Here is a 16,461-nt window from a genome sequence, read left to right as displayed (position 1 = left end):
AACCTTTTTTCGATGGTCCGAGCGCGGTAATGCGGGCTTTCTAGGCCACGTGTCGATTGAGACCTCCTGTCCGTTCAGCTCCATTCTAGAGTTGGCAGCTTTCGTTGGCCAACGCCTTCTCGTCGTCATCGCTCATAGGGAGGCGAGCTTTCGACAGTCTCTTGCCCATCAGATCTCGTCGATCACCGGTGCAGCCTGTTCTCGAAAGAGCCTGAGGTACAGAGCACGCAAGGACTCACCCGCACGGGGTCGATTGAGAGGACACGGGAGCAAGGATGCCGTCGGACTTGGCCTATTGGCTTGTTGCCGTGCCGCTGCAGGACCATGACCCGCACCGAATGATGTCCGAGCTGAGCAGCACGCTCCTCAAAGATGGCGGGGCTGCTTTGTCGGAGCTCGGTCAGCTGACGTTGCCGCCACTCAAGACGGGCACCTTGGAGTCTCTCATTGGCTTGTCCGACGAGCTGCCTCGACACGATGCAGCCTTCACCCAGGTCGTAGCCAAGATTGTCGACACTCTCCGGGCGCTCCTCAACAACGATGCAGAAGCGCTTGCGCAGCATGTCCTCATCCAGGAGAAGCCCATTGACGACTACATGCTTGGGTGGAGCTGGAACGGTTCAAAGTACAGGACAGAGAGGAGCCTCGGTGAGCTCATCGAGACTCTCAGCAAGGTTGGTTGGCCTTTCAACCTAGATGATGGAGATTTCCCAGCTGAATAGTGTGCTTGGAAAACACAGGAGATGTCGTCAATCGACAACGTGATGAAGCAGAAGCTCAACAACTACAACCTCGCAAAGGGCCAACTCCAACAGCTCCAACGGAAAAAGACCGGAAACCTCTCTGTCCGGTCCTTGGCTGATGTCGTGCACAAAGACGACTTTGCCGATTCCGGTTCCGAGTACCTAGAGACGCTCTTGGTCGCTGTACCCAAGAACAGCATCAAGGAATGGACAGCAAAGTACGAGAGGCTGACGCCAATGGTTGTCCCTCGCTCTTCTCGGTGGGTGCTATTCTGCCCGGTTGCATCAAGACAAAGAGCAGCACTGATTTGGAAAACTTTTGCAGCAAACTTGCTCAAGACGATGAATATGCCCTCTTCAACGTGACACTATTCAAGAAGTCGCACGATGATTTTGTCCAAAAGGCACGGGAGGCGAAGTTCCAAGTCCGGACCGACTTCACCTGGGACGACGACCTCGTCGAGCGGCAGCGAGCCGAGCTGGAAGAGGCAGGCGCCTCGGAGAAGGAGCTCTGGACGGAGCTGCTCCGACTCGCTCGAACAAATTTTAGCGAGGCATACCAGGCTCTGGCTCATCTGAAGGTCATTAGGACATTTGTTGAGGCCGTCCTCAGGTTCGGGCTTCCGGCAGAATATTTTGGCGCGGCGATCCGGGTGAGTGTACTGCTCTGCTGCGTGCCACTCGAGAAACAATCATTCTCCTGACCTGACTGGACGACAACCTTGCAGCCCAACCCAAAGCGGACAAAGGCGCTGCTTTCATCGTTGCAATCACATTACGCATACCTCGACAATTTCGACAAGCAACAATCCAAGAAAGGCAGCAAGGATTCAGCGGCTCAGGGTGGCGAGGCACCGGGAGAGTACGCAGCGCTGCTCGAGCAGGAGCAGTGGCCATTCATCCTCACCGAGCAGTTTCAGGTCGCCGTCTAATGTGTCATTCCTTTGTCCCTACGCGCTCGCTCTTGCAATGGAGTCATTTGTTCTCTCTTCAATCTCCGGTATCAAAGTAAGTCCCATTACCAGTACGGACGGAAGCAATAACACAATGAGCGCGAGACGGAGGAAAAGTAGACGAGGGTACAAGTCAGGAGCAACGTATGGTGCTCGCTCTGGGGATGGTGGTGCCTCCCAAATCGAGGCGCGGAAAATAGTACAGAAGAAAACAAAGAGGGGGATCCAAGGGTGGGAAGAAAGAAGAGAAGGGAAGGGAACAATAAGGGTGAGTTAGATACCGTACAAACAAGATGAAAAGACCGCAAAGGTCGATCGAACCGCGCTGGAAATCATCGTGCGCACTGGGAAGACAAGACGGATAGAGGAAGAATGAAGAGGGTCCTACTGTTGTATGACGGCCCATGGGTTTGGCTGCTCGACGTGATTTGCCTCCCACCACCACTCTTCGTCATCAGCCATGCCGGCCTCCGACTTCCTCTTTTTGTGATTGGTTGTGCCGGGTAAGCCAACGGCAAGCTGCGCGAGTGCGTCGGCCGGCGTCGCCTGCTCGTCGGCCTCATCATCATCTTCGCTGCTACCGCTGCTGCTGCCTGCTGGCCCACTTCCGGTCTTTTGCTGCATCGACGCCGGGCTCGTGCTGTTCGGCCCGGCCTTGTCAAAACCCTGCTGTTGTGATTGTGAGCCTTTCATCGCCGCTGTCGACGCCATCATCTTCAAGCTCTTGGCCGAAGAGCCTGAGGAGCTGCTCGTCGACGTCGACGGCAGATTGGACGAAGTGACCAGCTCTGGCGTCTCGACCGGTGGTTCATCGAGGCTGCTATTCGTCGGAATCGACAGGAGGTTGGCGAGCTCTGCTTCAGGGTCTTGAGGAGGGTAGGCGTCGGGTCCAATAGCCTCTGCATCGAGGAAGTCAAAGAGGTCCACGTCCACAACAGCGTCCGTCTGATCCGAGGACAGCTGGATCTGTGACTGCTGCTTGTCCGACGTGGGCAAACCGTGTTGCTGCGACACTGAGGCTTGCTCCGCTTGGCTTTGTTGCGGCTGCTGCTGACCTTGAGTACCTTCGACGTCGTCGTTCGAGTCGGCGGGCACGCCGTGTCCCAGCATAGTGAGAATCGACTCCAGCGAAGTGCCGTCGGACGAAGCTGTTCCTGCGCCACCCGCCATGGGCATCGACAGGCCCAACAGGCTCTTGTTGTCCAACACGCCGCCATTCTCCAGTGCACCCGATGTGGTGCCCGCTGCCATCGAAGGCTGTTGACCGTCGACAACAGAAGCGTTGAAGAGCTCCTGCCAAGCATTCTCTGCGAATCCGGCTGGGTCGTTCCTCGAGAGATCAGACGCCCTCTGTCGCCTCTCATTGGCCTCACGTTCTGCCACCATGGCGGGGTTCTCCACAGGAGCCTGAGCCTGAGATGGCAGTGGCAAGCCGTCATCCTGAGTCTTCTTACGCTCCGCCTCTGCCATCTCGGCCTTGACTTCATTGAAAATGTCCTGGCTCGTCTTTGGCTTCTGCTTTGGCGTCTTGCCCGTCGCAGCCGTCGCCGGCGCAGGCGTCGGGGTCGACACGCCGTCGTCTTTGCCACTGTCAAGCTTGAGCGACTTCTTGCCCTTTCCACGTTGACCCTGTCCCTTCTTTGCGGCAGCACCCTTGGCGCCGAGGGAAGGCGAGCCAGTTCCCGTTTGGGGAGAAGTCGTTGTCGCGGCAGGACTCGAGTCGATCTTCTGTGCCTCTGGCTGCCCTTGTCCTTTGCCGCGTTTGATCGGCGGTGGTCGAAGGTCCTCGACACGGAGGCCACGCTTGATGCCATGCATCGCCGCTGCATCATCATCTCCGCCGCCGTCGACACCACCCATCTGCGGCTGACCTGCGCTTGGAACGATGCCGTGCAATCCTGTGGCGCCTGCGTTGTTGTTCGCGAGCCCTTGTGTCTGACCCTGCGACTGTTGCTGCTGAGCTAGCCTCTGCCGGTTAGCCTCGGCTTCCTTCTTGTACTCGTCGACGATGAACTGTGAGATTGTCGGATTGCTCGTGCGGACGTAGTGAATGCACCTGCTCATCTGCATCTTGAGCTTCTCCAGGTCCGCCTTTCGCAGGATGCACTGGCGAGATGGAAGAAGCTCGAGCTGGTCCCTGAACATGTAAGCCATGATCTTGAGTCTTTTTGCCGGCTCGATCTGGTGCTGCATGGCGTAAAATACCGGCAGGAGGGCATTGACGGTGTCAAGGACCCAGGCGAGTTTGCCGACCTCAGCGAGCACCTCTTCCTTCTCATCCTCGGGCATCTCACGGTTGACCGTAAGGCGCGCTGTACAAGGACGATGGGCTCAGTGATCATTCCTTAACTCTCCACCTCTCTACTCACGTCTGCTCTTTGCCAGTTCTTCGTCAATCTTTGCCATGACGGCTTTTGCTTCATCGAGTTGCTCTTTGGAGACGGGAATCAACCTCGGCTCCGTGAGACCCTCGCCCATTGGCTGGCCTCCTGCGCCTTGGGGACCAAATCCACCAGGTGGTCTCGCTTGGAAGCCTCCCACGCCTGCTCTCGCCTGTGCGCTGGGCGCCTGCGCATTGAAACCTTGCTGCTGAGCTTGTGGTCCAGGTAGCATCTGGAATCCACCGCCAGGCTGCTGCTGCTGCTGGAAGTTCTGACCCATCTGTGGCGTCGGTGGCCTTGCCTGAATGCCAGCCTGTTGCTGAGCTTGAGCTTGAGCCTGGGCTTGTGCCTGTGCCTGTGCCTGTGCTTGTGCTTGGGCCTGCGCCTGTGCCTGCGCTTGTTGCTGCTTCTGAAAATGATTGGCCATCTGCTGCTGCTGGAAAAGAACATTGAATCGTTCCTGCGTCATGTTGAGCTGCTTGAGCTTTTCTGGAGGCAAGATGGGCGCCGGCTGGAACTGTGGCATCCCCTGAGGAAGCTGCTGCTGTGGTTGCATCGGCGGTCGAGGTCCCTGGTTCAGTTGCTGCTGCTGCTGCTGCTGCTGCTGCTGCTGCGGAACCTGAGTTGGAAAAGCTTGCTGCTGCGGTTGCGGCTGCTGTTGCTGCTGCATTGGGCGAACCGCCGCTTGACTGGGCCTGCCTTGGCTGTTGATCCCGCCAATGGCCACATTCGGTGGCATGCCCTGCTGCTGTTGGAGCTGTTGCTGCCGCTGCATCTGTGCCATCTGGTAGTGATGCTGGACTGCGCGTTGCCAGACCTCTTCGAATGGCGCAAGGTAGTTGCGAAAAGCATTATCGAGCTCCGTGCCAAGCGCGTACAGAGCAGGAGATCCGGCCGGTGCCAGCTCCATCGACGCCGCCACCGTGGGCCAAAGGTTCTTTCTTGACACAGATTCACTCCCACCGTGGGCCTGAACGCCGTGATAGAAGCGGTGCAGATCCAGGGGTCGTCCAGCGAGCATGGGTGGGCTCGTCAGGGGCGTACCTCGCTTTGCCATAACGTCGTACACGGCGCTGTTGAACTGCTCTGAGGACATTGACATAATGTTCGGTGGTCCGCTGGACGGCCTCTGCTGCTGCTGCTGCTGGGCCGGTTGTGGCTGCTGCTGCTGCTGCTGAGCGCCTACAGGAGCGTTTGGTACTCTTGGCGACGGTCCCAGGCGTGGCGACTGCGACATGGCGGCAAATTGCTGCTGCTGCTGTTGCTGTTGCTGTTGCTGATTCAATGCGGGACTCCCAAATGTGGACGCAGCTTGGACAGAGGGCGTGGCACTATTTGGCCGTGGCGACGGTCTCGGGACGGGCGAAGAGTGTTGCTGCATGGGATTCGAAGTGGAGCCTGCCATATTCATCGGCTGCTGCTGTTGCGGCATCGAAGGACGAAGGACTGACGCCTGGGCAGGCTGCTGAGGGGGCCTTTGTTGACCTCCTTGCCCTCCCTGCTGTTGCTGTTGCTGTTGTTGTTGTTGCTGCTGCTGCTGCTGGAGTTGATGCTGTGCCATGACGCGTTGGAAAAAGGCTTGCTGCATCCTCTTGGCCTCGTTGACCTGCCTTTCCAGGTTGGCTTTCTCCGAGGGATCCGTCGCATTGCTGTACTGTGTCTGCAGCTCCTCGAACTTGGCCCTGAGCATGGCAAAGACGCGTTGCGGGTCGTGTTGGAGATTGGCGAGGAAAGCGGCACCCGGCGGCCTCTGCGCCTGGCCTTGTTGCGGTTGTTGCTGGGGCTGCTGCTGGGGCTGCTGCTGAGGCTGCTGTTGGGCCTGCTGCTGCTGCTGTTGAGGAGGCATCCGGTTCTGCTGTTGCTGCTGCTGTTGCTGTTGCTGGAAGAAGTTGCTCGCGGTGGCCTGCAGGCCCCCTTGCTGCTGCGGCGGCGGCGGTCTCGGCTGTTGACTGTTCTGCGTTTGGACCTGGGCTGAAGGATGACCCTGAGCCTGTACTTGCGCTTGCGCCTGTGCCTGTGCTTGCGCCTGTGCTCGTTGATGCGCCTCGATGAGGGCTCGCAGCTGCTGGCCCTGCACCTGGTTGAGCTGGCCTGCTCGCCACATCTGCACCGCATGGTTGAGGTTGCCGGGCAGGTTGCTGAGGAGCCCTTCAGCGCCTGGCTGCCCTTGAGTACCATTGCCGCTGTTGGAAGGTACCGCTTGGCCCGGTGGCTTCTGCTGCTGCTGCTGCTGCTGTTGCTGCTGGACCTGCTGTTGCGCGCGTGTGAGAGCGGCAGCTTGGGAAGCGGCAGCAGCGGCCTGGGCACCCGAGATGGCACCGCCTTGTTGCATCGCGCCAAACGAGCTGGCTGGTCCACCGCCGTGACCCATCAAGCCTGCCGAGTGAGGCTGTTGGGGCTGTTGCTGCTGCTGTCCCATCATCGTGTGTCCCAGGTTGGGCGACATCTGCATCATGCCGGCCTGGCCTCCAAGCGCTCCTTGCTGTTGCTGTTGCAGCGGTTGAGGTTGTAGCTGTTGCTGCTGCTGCTGCTGCTGCTGCTGTGATTGCTGTTGCATCTGCTGCATCATCATTCGCATCTGCTCTTGGAAGTCGACGCCGCCCATGTTGGGCATGGCTCCCTGCTGTCCAAAATTCATCGCTGCATTGAATGTGCCTGGCTGTTGCTGCTGAAACTGAGGCTGCTGCTGCTGCTGTTGCTGGGGTTGTTGCTGGGGCTGACCCTGCTGATTCTGGAAGCCAAAGAAGTTATTGAAGTTGGAAGCCATTGCGAAGGCCTAAAGACGCAAGACGCGCTGCCTCGGAAAGGTCCTCTTGGGACAGTGGAAATGCGAGAGATGAGGTGGTGGCCGATGGGGTATAATACTCCTTCTTGCCTTTTAGCTAGGTTGCCTAGTAATTGCGCATGGAGTGCGAGATGCAAAGGAGCTGTCTGTTTCAATGATGCCTGTAGAGTCGAAACACCCGAACAGCGTGCCGAGGTGTCCTGGGTATTAGGGCGAGGACGAGAGGGGAAGAGGAGAGAGAGAGAGAGGATCCGAACGAGTCTGGCGAAGATATCGACGGGCCTCTGGCTGACCTATTTTGGAAGGGCGGAGGTCGGTTATCAGAGGCGCTCCCTCTATTCAATGACGCCCGCTCGCCAGCAAAAATCAAAAATATTGGTCGTCGACAGCGGGGTTTACAAAGGCGTGCACGTCGGTCGGAGAGCGGCTGGATGACAGCGAAATCGCTCCTCCTCTTTCCCCTGCGCTTGCTCTCTTGTTCTACCCTGGTTGCCAGCGCCCTGCTTCCCTTCACAGCCGGCGGCGATGATGTGTGCAGTGAAGAGCGAGGGAAGGGGGCGAGGACGTGCCGAGGAGGGTGCCTTTGTCAGAGTAGCCGGAGGCCAGAGTTGGCTGAAGGTGCTGGGCTGAGCGCCGAAAAAGCAAACGAGCAAAGGTGAGGAAAGGCAGGAGAGAGGAAATTGAGTGGGCGAGACTGCAATTACACACACGCCTCGAGGGGTGAGTGAGCGAGAGATCGCGAGGCCGTGCTCCCACAGGCTCGCGTCACTTGGTGAATAAAAGGGCGGGCAGTGCGCGCCGAGGTGATCAAGCGTCGAGAGGGAAGCTGAAGGTCAGCCAGTCCATCCGTCTCGGACACCACTCGAGGCTTTCGAATCGAAAACTGGTCGCTTTGTCCGGCGTCAAGAGAGGATGCAAGCGGTGGTGATGATTGTCGTCGCAATCAAGTTGTTGCCGTCATGTACTGCACGTACGTCCGTCTCGCCGAGCCAGGCTGCCTGTCTACTGCCTGGCCCGCCGTCCCTGTCGGACTGCCCGCCTAAAACGACGAGGGAAAAAAAAAAAGGTCTGGGCTGCATAAAGGTGATTTTTAAAAAGAGGCAAGAGATCCCGTTATTAAAATTGATATATCTTCGAAATGGTACTACTGTCGCAAAAAGATTAAGGGAAAAAGTCTAAATCGCCAGGACAGGGCAATGGATCGCATGTCTCAGTTCAGATCCGATCGAACCGAAACGACAAGCTATACGTACGGGTCTGACGTCGCGACTGGGTCGTACGGTGGACCTGAGTTGCATAATGTCAACCCGCTCTAGCCTGATCCAGGAAGCCCGGACGATGGTCCCGACCCGCTTCTTATGTACTCCAGATCTGTGCCACTTGCAGGACACAGAGAACATCATTGGCTACACCCCGACGCCTACGTTGCCCTCTTTGCCCCTCCAAGATGCCCTTCCAAGGTGTTCTGAGCGCAGGCTTGCCCAGACTGTCGCGCACGGCTCATATACCTTTCACACAATGCACACGTACTCGCGCTCGCTCCTCGTCGCTCTGCCTCGCCTGTTACACTGCAGTACTGCCAGCTCTAGACAAACGGACCGGTGAATTAACTTATCTGGTACAAAGACACCCCCACTCCTGTCCCATCGCTATTCTGTCGCCATCTAAAAACTTCCTGGCAGGCTTTCCCCAGGGAAGACGAGGCCAAGCGCTTCTTTGATCGGGACAAAGGAAGAGGCAGGAGAAGAGGGCAGAAGAAGATGACGACTGAAAAGAGCGGTTGGAAGAAGAGCGGGAAATGGAACGCAGAGACCTTGATAGTACAGAGAGGAAACGAGAGAGATAGAGATGAAGGCATTCTATAAGTCGGTCTTGATTCGCTTTCGATCACCCCCGTTGCTGCTAGTGGCATAAGCTGCCGTGTCCCATCCGCCGCTGGCACCAGATGAAGAGTAGTAGATTGAATGCGGCGTTGCAGTCGTTGTGGGTCCCTGGCCTCCGTTGCTTGATGGCGTAGACATGTTTGCGAATCCAGGCACGGGCTGTGTGGCCTGGGCTGGGACTGCATTGACGCCCGGCGGAAGGCTTGGCAGCGGTTGGCCTGCCTCGATCTCGGCTGCCTTGTCGCCGCACTCCTTCTCCACACGCCAGTGTCGCCTAAGGGCATCGGAGCGCGGAAAGCCTTTGCCGCACGCTTCACAAATGTACGGTTTGTCGCCCGAGTGGACCCTGGCGTGCCTTTCGAGGTCGTGTTTGCGGCTGAAGGCCCGAGGACAGTGGGCGCACGCGAACGGCTTGAGCTGCGAATGGCTTCGGAGGTGCGCTTTGAGGTTGTAACTTCTGTTCTTTGCAAACGTCTTGTTGCAGTCTGGATATGGGCACTTGGCCACACCTTCGGTCTCGAGAGCCGAGTCCATCGCATTGCCGAGCGCATTGAGCATCTCGGCCTGCGATTGCGAGCCAGAGTTGGCGGCATTGTTGAGCGGCGGGGCAGACGAAGTCGAATTCGAGTTTGGAGGTGCAGAGGCAGCCGTCGCAATGACTGACGGCGGGACACCGGCCAGGTTTGGAGGGACTTGCACGTCCGGCGAGGATTGCTGCTGCTGCTGCTGCTGCTTAGAAAGAGCCTGGGGCTGAAGGACCATTTGACCATCGGCAGAGGATGCCTTCAGACGCGGCATATAGTGCTGCTGCTGGTTCGAGGCGGCATTGCTCGATGACGATGGCGGGCCCATGTCCGACGATGAATTGGCACCGTTGGCGGTGCCGCTGCTGACATTACCGCTGCTGTTGCTGCTGTAGAGCGCTTGCTGATTTAGGCTTCGGCGCACAGAGGGAGGAGGTCCCAGGGCGGCCATGGCCCCGACGGCGTGAGGCTGGCGCCAACCTTCCTGATGAGGGGCGTAGGGATGGTGGCGAGATTGGTGATGGTGCGCTGGGCGATGGGAAAGCCGGGCCTCCTCCCCCGTCCAGCTTGCCATTCTGCTGTGGGTGTCGCTGCTCATCGGGTGTGGATGCGGCTGAGATGGCACCATTGGCTCGTTGCTTCGATAGGCGCGGCCAGCGACGGGACGAGATGATGATGAAGAGGAAGAGGAAGAAGAGAGATGGGGTTGGAATGCACTGACAATTCGACTGTTCCAGTGCGAGCCCGGGGCGGCGTTTGCAGAGGAAAGATGGGGCGAGAGCTGGGTTGGCGAGTCACGGCGTCGTTTGGGCGTGTGATGCATGGACGAACCGTAAGGCGAGTTCCGGGGCAAGAATGCGCCCCCGCCGCCATTACTTGCATTGTTGCCACCAACAGCACCTCCACTGCCGCTGCCACCTGCCTCCCCACGCCACTCAGATGCCCTCGAGGTGGGGGCCGTCGAGGGCTCGTCTGCATAGTCGCCGAGGAACGAGGGCGAGGCACCTTGGAGGGTCGAGAAGGCGTCTGCGCCGCTGATCTGGCTCATGGCTGTTAGTGGATCGTGGTGCTGAGGACCATCGTAGGCCCAAAGAGTTTCGTCTGCGCCCAGGGCGCCCTGCGCCGTTGTGACCGAGTCAAGGAGTGCGGGATCATATCGGTCTAAGCCATAATAACGCGCCGCCTCATCATCGCCCTCATCACCGTACTCCTGCACCGCATCGAACACGTTGGTCTGAGTGTGGGATGACTGGCGGAAGAAAAGTAAAAATGAAGAAGAGCAGGTCAGCACAGAGGACATCGCGACACACTCTGATGACGGGTTGGTCTCACATATTCATACTCGGGCCCTTGATCGAGCAGCGAGGCTGGCAGCTCTGGAAATTGAAACGAGCCCGCAGTGGCGAGATCAGCGTCAGAGGGGGCATCTTGCATCTCTGCTGCTTCCCGAAACGGGGTGTCGGGCACCGCAGCACCGGAGGCACCACCACCAGCCAGTGTCGCGTTGAGGTGGCTTGCAGCCAGGTCGAGCTCGAAGTCGGTTTCGAAGCCGGAGGCGCCTGGTGGTGCCGAAGACGAGTCAGCGAGCAAAGCTGCCTCGTCTTCGTAGCCGCCGTAATAGCCATGCTGGCTGTCGCCATGGCCCTGAACGTGAGTGAGGCCATGCCCGTAGCCAGAAGAGACGTGTCCTCCACGCATATAGGGGTCACCACCGAAGTAGCGGCCACCGTCGACACCTCCAGTAAACGAGGACCCTCTGTCGGCAGCGCTGGGTCCGCCACCGTAGTGATGGGAGGCACCGTCGCCAAAGTGTTCGTTGCGGTAGTGCACATCCCCCTCGAAGACACTCGGGGGCTGAGGTACTGCACCTTGGGTTTGGCGACCAGCAGCATTCGACGATGATGATGACAGAGCTGGACCACGCTGAATATCACCGTAGTTGACATCGTGGCTGACCGGCTGCGTCGATCTGGGTCGCTGCATGACGGAAGCCATGGCTCGGGAGACGTTGTGATTCAGGGCGGCTAAGTTGCACCGTCAAGAGGCCGACTCGATGGCAATGAGGAGAGGAGGGGACAAAAGAGAAAAGGGGGGCGATTGTTGTCCGTCGAGCGCGAGAGGGGAGCAAGGGACAGAGAAGGTAGGGTGTGTCGCGCCCTACCGTCGCCTTTTAATAGAGATCGCCTGTTACGAAGTAAGGGGCGGTTGGTGGGCTGACGGTGGGCGACGATCCAGGGTGTTCTGCTGGTCGTCTGCTGTCTGGAGCTGACCTGAGTGTGACGAGGGCGGGATCGAGTAGGTCCTCGGCCAAATCGCTGAGCAGAGGTGCAGGAGGTGAGGAATGACGAGCGTGTGGATCAGGAGAAAGATTCTCTGGAAAACTCGATTCGATGCCGCCCTTTTGAGGAGAATGCCGTGAGCTACCCTGGACGAGTTGGCCTGAGGAGTCGTGTCAAGAGGATGAGGACTGCTCCCTGTGTGTTGGCTTCCAGTCGGACAAGACCGCCTCGTCTGCCAAGAGTTACAATTTGTCGGAGAAGGGCACGGTAGCGAGCGTGGTAGGGGACCAAAAAACTGTCAGGAAACGAAGCAAAGGGAAAGAGGGACAAGTTGAGAGAGAGGGGAGCATATAAGAAAGGAGGAGAAAAAAAAAATAGAAAAGGTGACGGAGAAGGGAGGAGCGTCAGCCAACTGAATCTTGTGCGCGGTTCAAACGGAGTCGCAAAAGGGGGGAGGGCGGGCGGCGAAGCTGACATGGGAGAAGATCGAAAATCAAACCGGCTTTGCCTCCCCTATTCAAGTCTGTCCAGCCAGCGACAGCCAAAGCCAATGGCAATGATTGAGCCTCCTCTGCTGGTACGCCCAGATGCTCGACTCAGACGGGGTCTTATCTTCCCGTGCCCATGTGACTGAGGACATCTCGCCAAGCGCCCGCCCACTTCTCCCTCGCCCTCGCCCTCGCCCTTGCACGCGCCCTCTCCACGAGGCGCATCGTACACCATACCTCAGCCCTTTCGATTCTTCTTCTTCGATCGACACTCACGATACTTGGCAGGCGTCTGTGCCTCGAGCCCTTTTTTTCCGCCCTGCTCTGCTCTCTGTAAGCTTGGCGAACACGCCTCCTTCGCTCAGCCTGCTGGCGGAGATCCAATAGTCATCGAAACAGCATCGTTGTCAGCGTCGCATTGATTAGGGCGCAGAGAGTCGAGGTGATCGAGATGTGCGGAAGAAGAGGAACGAAGAAGAGTCGGTTGTATTGGAGAATAGCCGGCAGAGGGGTACGTTGGTTGGGCAAGGGCAGGATGCGAATCAGTGGTCGGGGCACAAGAAAGAATAGGCGCTGGCTCCGTCTCAAAAAGAAGGCAGAAGAGCAATGCAACTCACTCTGCTCAGATCAAGCGTCTATCCTCTTGCCGTTCTCACTTTTGGGCTCGATAATCGAGAACAAGTTCAGGTCCAAGGTCCAAGTCCAAGTCTGCGTCCAAGTGGATGCCCAAATCAGGCTCGTCTCTGCAGGGCAAAGGTGGTGAGCGACTCGATTTGGAAGGCCAGAGGAAAGGATGCTGAAAGCGGGCCCAAGGAGACAAATGCGCTGGTTTCTAAGGAAGCCTATCGCGAGGTAGGGGCCAGATCAGACCAATAAGCGATCGCGTCGGTCTCGTCTCTGTCTTGTTTACCCTTTACCTCCCACCGTGCTCACGCTGGACTTTCGGTGGGGGACAATATGCTCGAAAGCCCCGTTGAAATCGTAGGCACGGAGCCTCTTCCCTACCTCTTGACCCGTCTGATTACGCATGACCGTCCGCCGGAGCTGAGCTCCGAGAGACGTGCCGCCTGCGCTTAGCGGACTAGGGACCATCAACAAGAGACATGGCTTCACGGAGCAGAAGACCGCGCAGATAGTTGATTGGCCTGCCCTGTACAGCCGTACAAGCGGCGGCCAATCCCAATGCCGCAAGTCGGAAGAGAGAGACGGGGAAAAGGGATGGCGACGGCCAGCGGCCTCATCACCGTCCCTCTTTCTCGGTCGCCAAGGAGGAGTGACGACGGTGCACCGAAACTCGTCGAGTCCCTCCTAATGCCTCTTTCCACCATATACAATAATAATGACGATGACGATGACGACGTGCACTGCATCTGCCCAGCCAGCGATACTCACCACAGCTGCTAAGTGTCACTCTCCTAGCCCGTCGCCCCGGTCCTTTTCTGAGGTGCCGCGCTTGCTATCTTTCAGAGCAATGACGACAACGACGTCCAACTCCGCTCTTACGCGCCCAAACGACCGACACTCTCCATCCAAGGTCCAAAGCGGGCGCGATGCCGTCGTTTCTCCTTTCCTCTTTTCTGGTTCGGATCGGCGACGTCGATGCGCGCCTTATTGCTGCTTTGAGGGTGCTGCGACTGCTACTACGCTAGCTGTGGGCGGATCGAAGCGCTGTCGTCCCTGACCTGAGTAGACACGCCCGATAGGCTCTGTCTATCCGTCGGTCCGTCGGTCCTCGCCCGGCCGCTCTCGTACGAGAATCGCTGATGTCGCAAGCGCTGGAGCAACGCCACCTGAAGCTCGCGTAGTCGCCGCAACTGCCGCGTCAGAGCCGTAGAGGGAAATAGCAGTGTGCGTTGTCTGAGAGTGACAAGCGCGGGCGTCGTTGCGAAAGGGGAGGGGGGCGAGGAGAAATGGGAAAGAAAATGCAAATGGCAAAAGCCAGATTCTTTGGCGCCCTCTCTCTCTTCTTTCCCTTTCCTCGCCCGTTGCCGTAAGTAGTGCTCTGCGATTATTTCCTGCATTCGCGCCTTAGTTTCAAAATAATTTCAAACACCTCTGCCGATACACTAGCGATCCGGGCGGGTTGTTGTATTGATGCCGCCATTGGGCTGGAAAGGCTATCGAAAGGCGCGCGTGCCGCCGCCCTCCAGCCCAAGTCTTGCAAGGGCGTTGTTTTTTGAATTAGCTCTCATTCGCCGCTTTATAACAGAAAAAATCTCATGATTTTGTAAGAATCTCGACGCAAGCAGAACAAGGCCAGCTGGCTCTACGAAATAGGCAAGAAAGAAACCTGACAATCCAGATTGTGGCGAGAATCTGGACGGGGCACGAAAGGTCTTGGCTGCTGCGACCATGAACAGAGAGAGGATGGCGGCCTTTCCTGTCCTGGCCTTTTCAAATCCCGCCTTTCAGTTGCTAGAACCACTCCCGCCGCCTTTGAAGAGCTTGCTTTTTCCGAGTCTGAAGACCTTTTTCAACGACGACGGCGATGAAGATTTTCGCGAGCCTGAGTGCCTGTGTGGCGGCGTTTCCAATTCCTCTTCGCCGTCACTGACAGGCTCTGATTGAAAGCCAAATGTTGAGTCTGACAAGCTGCCTGAATCGTCTCCTAGACTGCTGCTCCTGAACGAACGATTTAATTCGAAGATTTCAGGGTTAACAGTAGTCTCGTCAAGCGAAGACGACCCGCTCGAATCTCTCGAAACGCTAGAGCCAGGCTTCTTGATGAAATGGTCTTTAAGACTCGCAACGATTGTGTGTTGCGCTTCCGTTTGCTCGTCTTTTATCCTCTGGTTACTCTTAGTTGTGATCTCAACTTCATCATCTAGATTGAGTTTGTATTCCTCGCCCAATGCTCCTTCGAGTGGTGGCGCTCTATAATCAGCAAGTCTTAAACGATGCGTTCTTTGCAGCTTTCCTCGAGGTCGCGTATCGGGACGCTTTCCGTGGTGGTCACCACTCCCTCCTCCGCTGCCGCCCTCATCATCGCTGCCGACGGCCTGCGTCACAGAAGTCAGGAGGAGGAGCAGCAGAAGCAAAGCAAAGAGCTTGTAAAAGAAGGCAAATCTTGTTATCGCGGCCATTGTCTTTCTTGTTCGTTGCTGCGGTAGAGGGGACTGTGGTGTGTGGTGAATGGAATCGAAAGAGCTCGAAAAGAGGGTGCCTTGTGTAGTACTACGAAAGCACCGGGGCTTTGTTGACAGTTGACAAAGTGCGGCTCGACCAATCAAGTGACAGGTTCTCGAGCCTGCCAAGTCATAAGAGAGGATGCCAAAGGGGGGAGGAAAGACGCGCCGGGGCAGAGGAAGGCATCTCAATACGCCAAGCTTGCGGCTGATTAGGCACGGAAAGACAAAGAGAGCGAGGCGGTGCTAGTAATAGAACTGATGGATTAGTTGATGGAGAGGGAACAACGCACAAGGGTAGTGTGGTAAGTATTTCAAGCAAGTCAATGGATCTAACACAATACTATACGGATTGGAAGATGCATCGATCTGGGCGAGGCTAAGAGAATAGGCCCGGGCTGCTCCAAGCAAGCACATAGAGAAGATGAAAGCCTTTCCTGCCAATGTAAGGCCAGCCTAGCTTCGAGAGCCACTCCCACCGCCTCCAAAGAACTTGCTCTTGCCGATCTTTCCAAGCAAACCCTTCTTCTTCTTCCCTCGACGCGAGTGGGAGTCGTCCTTCTCGAGTAGGAATTCATTCTCACTCTCGCTTCCCTCTTGCGTTGAAGATGTAAAGCTTCCCCAGTTGTCCTCTTGCGTCAAAGAGGAATGGCTTAGCCCGGTCGATGTGGCCAATGAAGACGAGAGACTTTCCTCCATGGATTTTTTCAGTATTTCTTGGCCTTCTCCGTGGATTTTTGCCTGCTTTTCCTCATCTTGCTTTTGTCTCTCCAGCTCCCCTTGGACTCGTTGCTGAAGAGCCATTGCGATGCTAGCCCGGTCTTTTTCCCAACCTCCACGGCCTAACCTCTTTAAATGGTGCTCCTGCTCCTGCTTGCGACTTGCGTCATCTGAGGAGGAAGCAACTCTGGACTGCTGACCAATCCTGACTTCTCCGGAGAAAGCTTGTGGCGTATGCAGGGTATCCTTGTTCAGAGCTTTGGATGTTTCAAACATCTTTTCAGGATGCGTACCAACAGTATGAGGACTCGAGCTACTGCTGCGTTCCACACCACTCTTGTCCTCGTTTCCATTCCCAGCTGCGAGCGTTGCAGAAGCTGAAATGAGGGCGAAGAGCAGCAGAAGCACGATTGCACGCATGGACAAGAACTTTGTCCGCGCGGTCGCCATTTTATCGTGACCAGAGACGGTGGCGCTGCGACGTCAAAGACAGTGATGGAGGGAGTGAAACAAAGACAAGCGAGACAGAGACGGGCCTTTTTATTACACCACGAAGGGTGCAGGGGCGTTGGACACAGAG

At 57.1% G+C, this 16,461-nt stretch overlaps 5 protein-coding genes across 5 annotated transcripts; 1 reads left to right on the top strand and 4 right to left on the bottom strand.

Moving 5' to 3' along the window:
* The first annotated feature begins 108 nt into the window (after nucleotides 1-108).
* FA10DRAFT_267748 (putative VMA5-H+-ATPase V1 domain 42 kd subunit, vacuolar) lies at nucleotides 109-1,715 on the top strand. The gene is made up of 4 exons (XM_025522041.1): nucleotides 109-674; nucleotides 741-1,003; nucleotides 1,069-1,396; nucleotides 1,472-1,715. Exons 1-4 carry the CDS (start codon nucleotides 339-341, stop codon nucleotides 1,673-1,675), a joined length of 1,131 nt encoding a protein of 376 aa, XP_025376349.1. The 5' UTR covers nucleotides 109-338; the 3' UTR covers nucleotides 1,676-1,715.
* Nucleotides 1,716-2,026: 311 nt separating this feature from the next.
* FA10DRAFT_137100 (hypothetical protein) lies at nucleotides 2,027-5,389 on the bottom strand. Its single transcript, XM_025518012.1, has 3 exons — nucleotides 5,337-5,389; nucleotides 4,066-5,221; nucleotides 2,027-4,008 (listed from the first exon to the last, which is right to left on the bottom strand). Exons 2-3 carry the CDS (start codon nucleotides 5,177-5,179, stop codon nucleotides 2,081-2,083), a joined length of 3,042 nt encoding a protein of 1,013 aa, XP_025376348.1. The 5' UTR covers nucleotides 5,180-5,221; nucleotides 5,337-5,389; the 3' UTR covers nucleotides 2,027-2,080.
* A 3,332-nt stretch (nucleotides 5,390-8,721) lies between these two features.
* FA10DRAFT_261026 (hypothetical protein) lies at nucleotides 8,722-11,264 on the bottom strand (the record flags this gene model as incomplete). The annotated part of the gene is made up of 3 exons (XM_025520059.1): nucleotides 8,722-9,753; nucleotides 9,991-10,518; nucleotides 10,602-11,264. 3 exons carry the CDS (start codon nucleotides 11,262-11,264, stop codon nucleotides 8,722-8,724), a joined length of 2,223 nt encoding a protein of 740 aa, XP_025376347.1.
* Nucleotides 11,265-14,444: 3,180 nt separating this feature from the next.
* Nucleotides 14,445-15,119, bottom strand: FA10DRAFT_261025 (hypothetical protein; the record flags this gene model as incomplete). Its single annotated transcript, XM_025520058.1, has 2 exons — nucleotides 14,445-14,860; nucleotides 14,993-15,119. 2 exons carry the CDS (start codon nucleotides 15,117-15,119, stop codon nucleotides 14,445-14,447), a joined length of 543 nt encoding a protein of 180 aa, XP_025376346.1.
* A 498-nt stretch (nucleotides 15,120-15,617) lies between these two features.
* Nucleotides 15,618-16,374, bottom strand: FA10DRAFT_294976 (hypothetical protein; the record flags this gene model as incomplete). Its single annotated transcript, XM_025524456.1, has 1 exon — nucleotides 15,618-16,374. Exon 1 carries the CDS (start codon nucleotides 16,329-16,331, stop codon nucleotides 15,618-15,620), a length of 714 nt encoding a protein of 237 aa, XP_025376345.1. The 5' UTR covers nucleotides 16,332-16,374.
* Between the last annotated feature and the right edge of the window lie 87 nt (nucleotides 16,375-16,461).

The sequence above is a fragment of the Acaromyces ingoldii genome (assembly GCF_003144295.1).
Source record: "Acaromyces ingoldii strain MCA 4198 unplaced genomic scaffold FA10scaffold_4, whole genome shotgun sequence".
Lineage (NCBI taxonomy): Eukaryota > Fungi > Basidiomycota > Exobasidiomycetes > Exobasidiales > Cryptobasidiaceae > Acaromyces > Acaromyces ingoldii.
The sequence above is the reverse complement of the archived record's forward strand: the minus strand, read 5'-3'. Positions and strand labels throughout refer to the sequence as shown.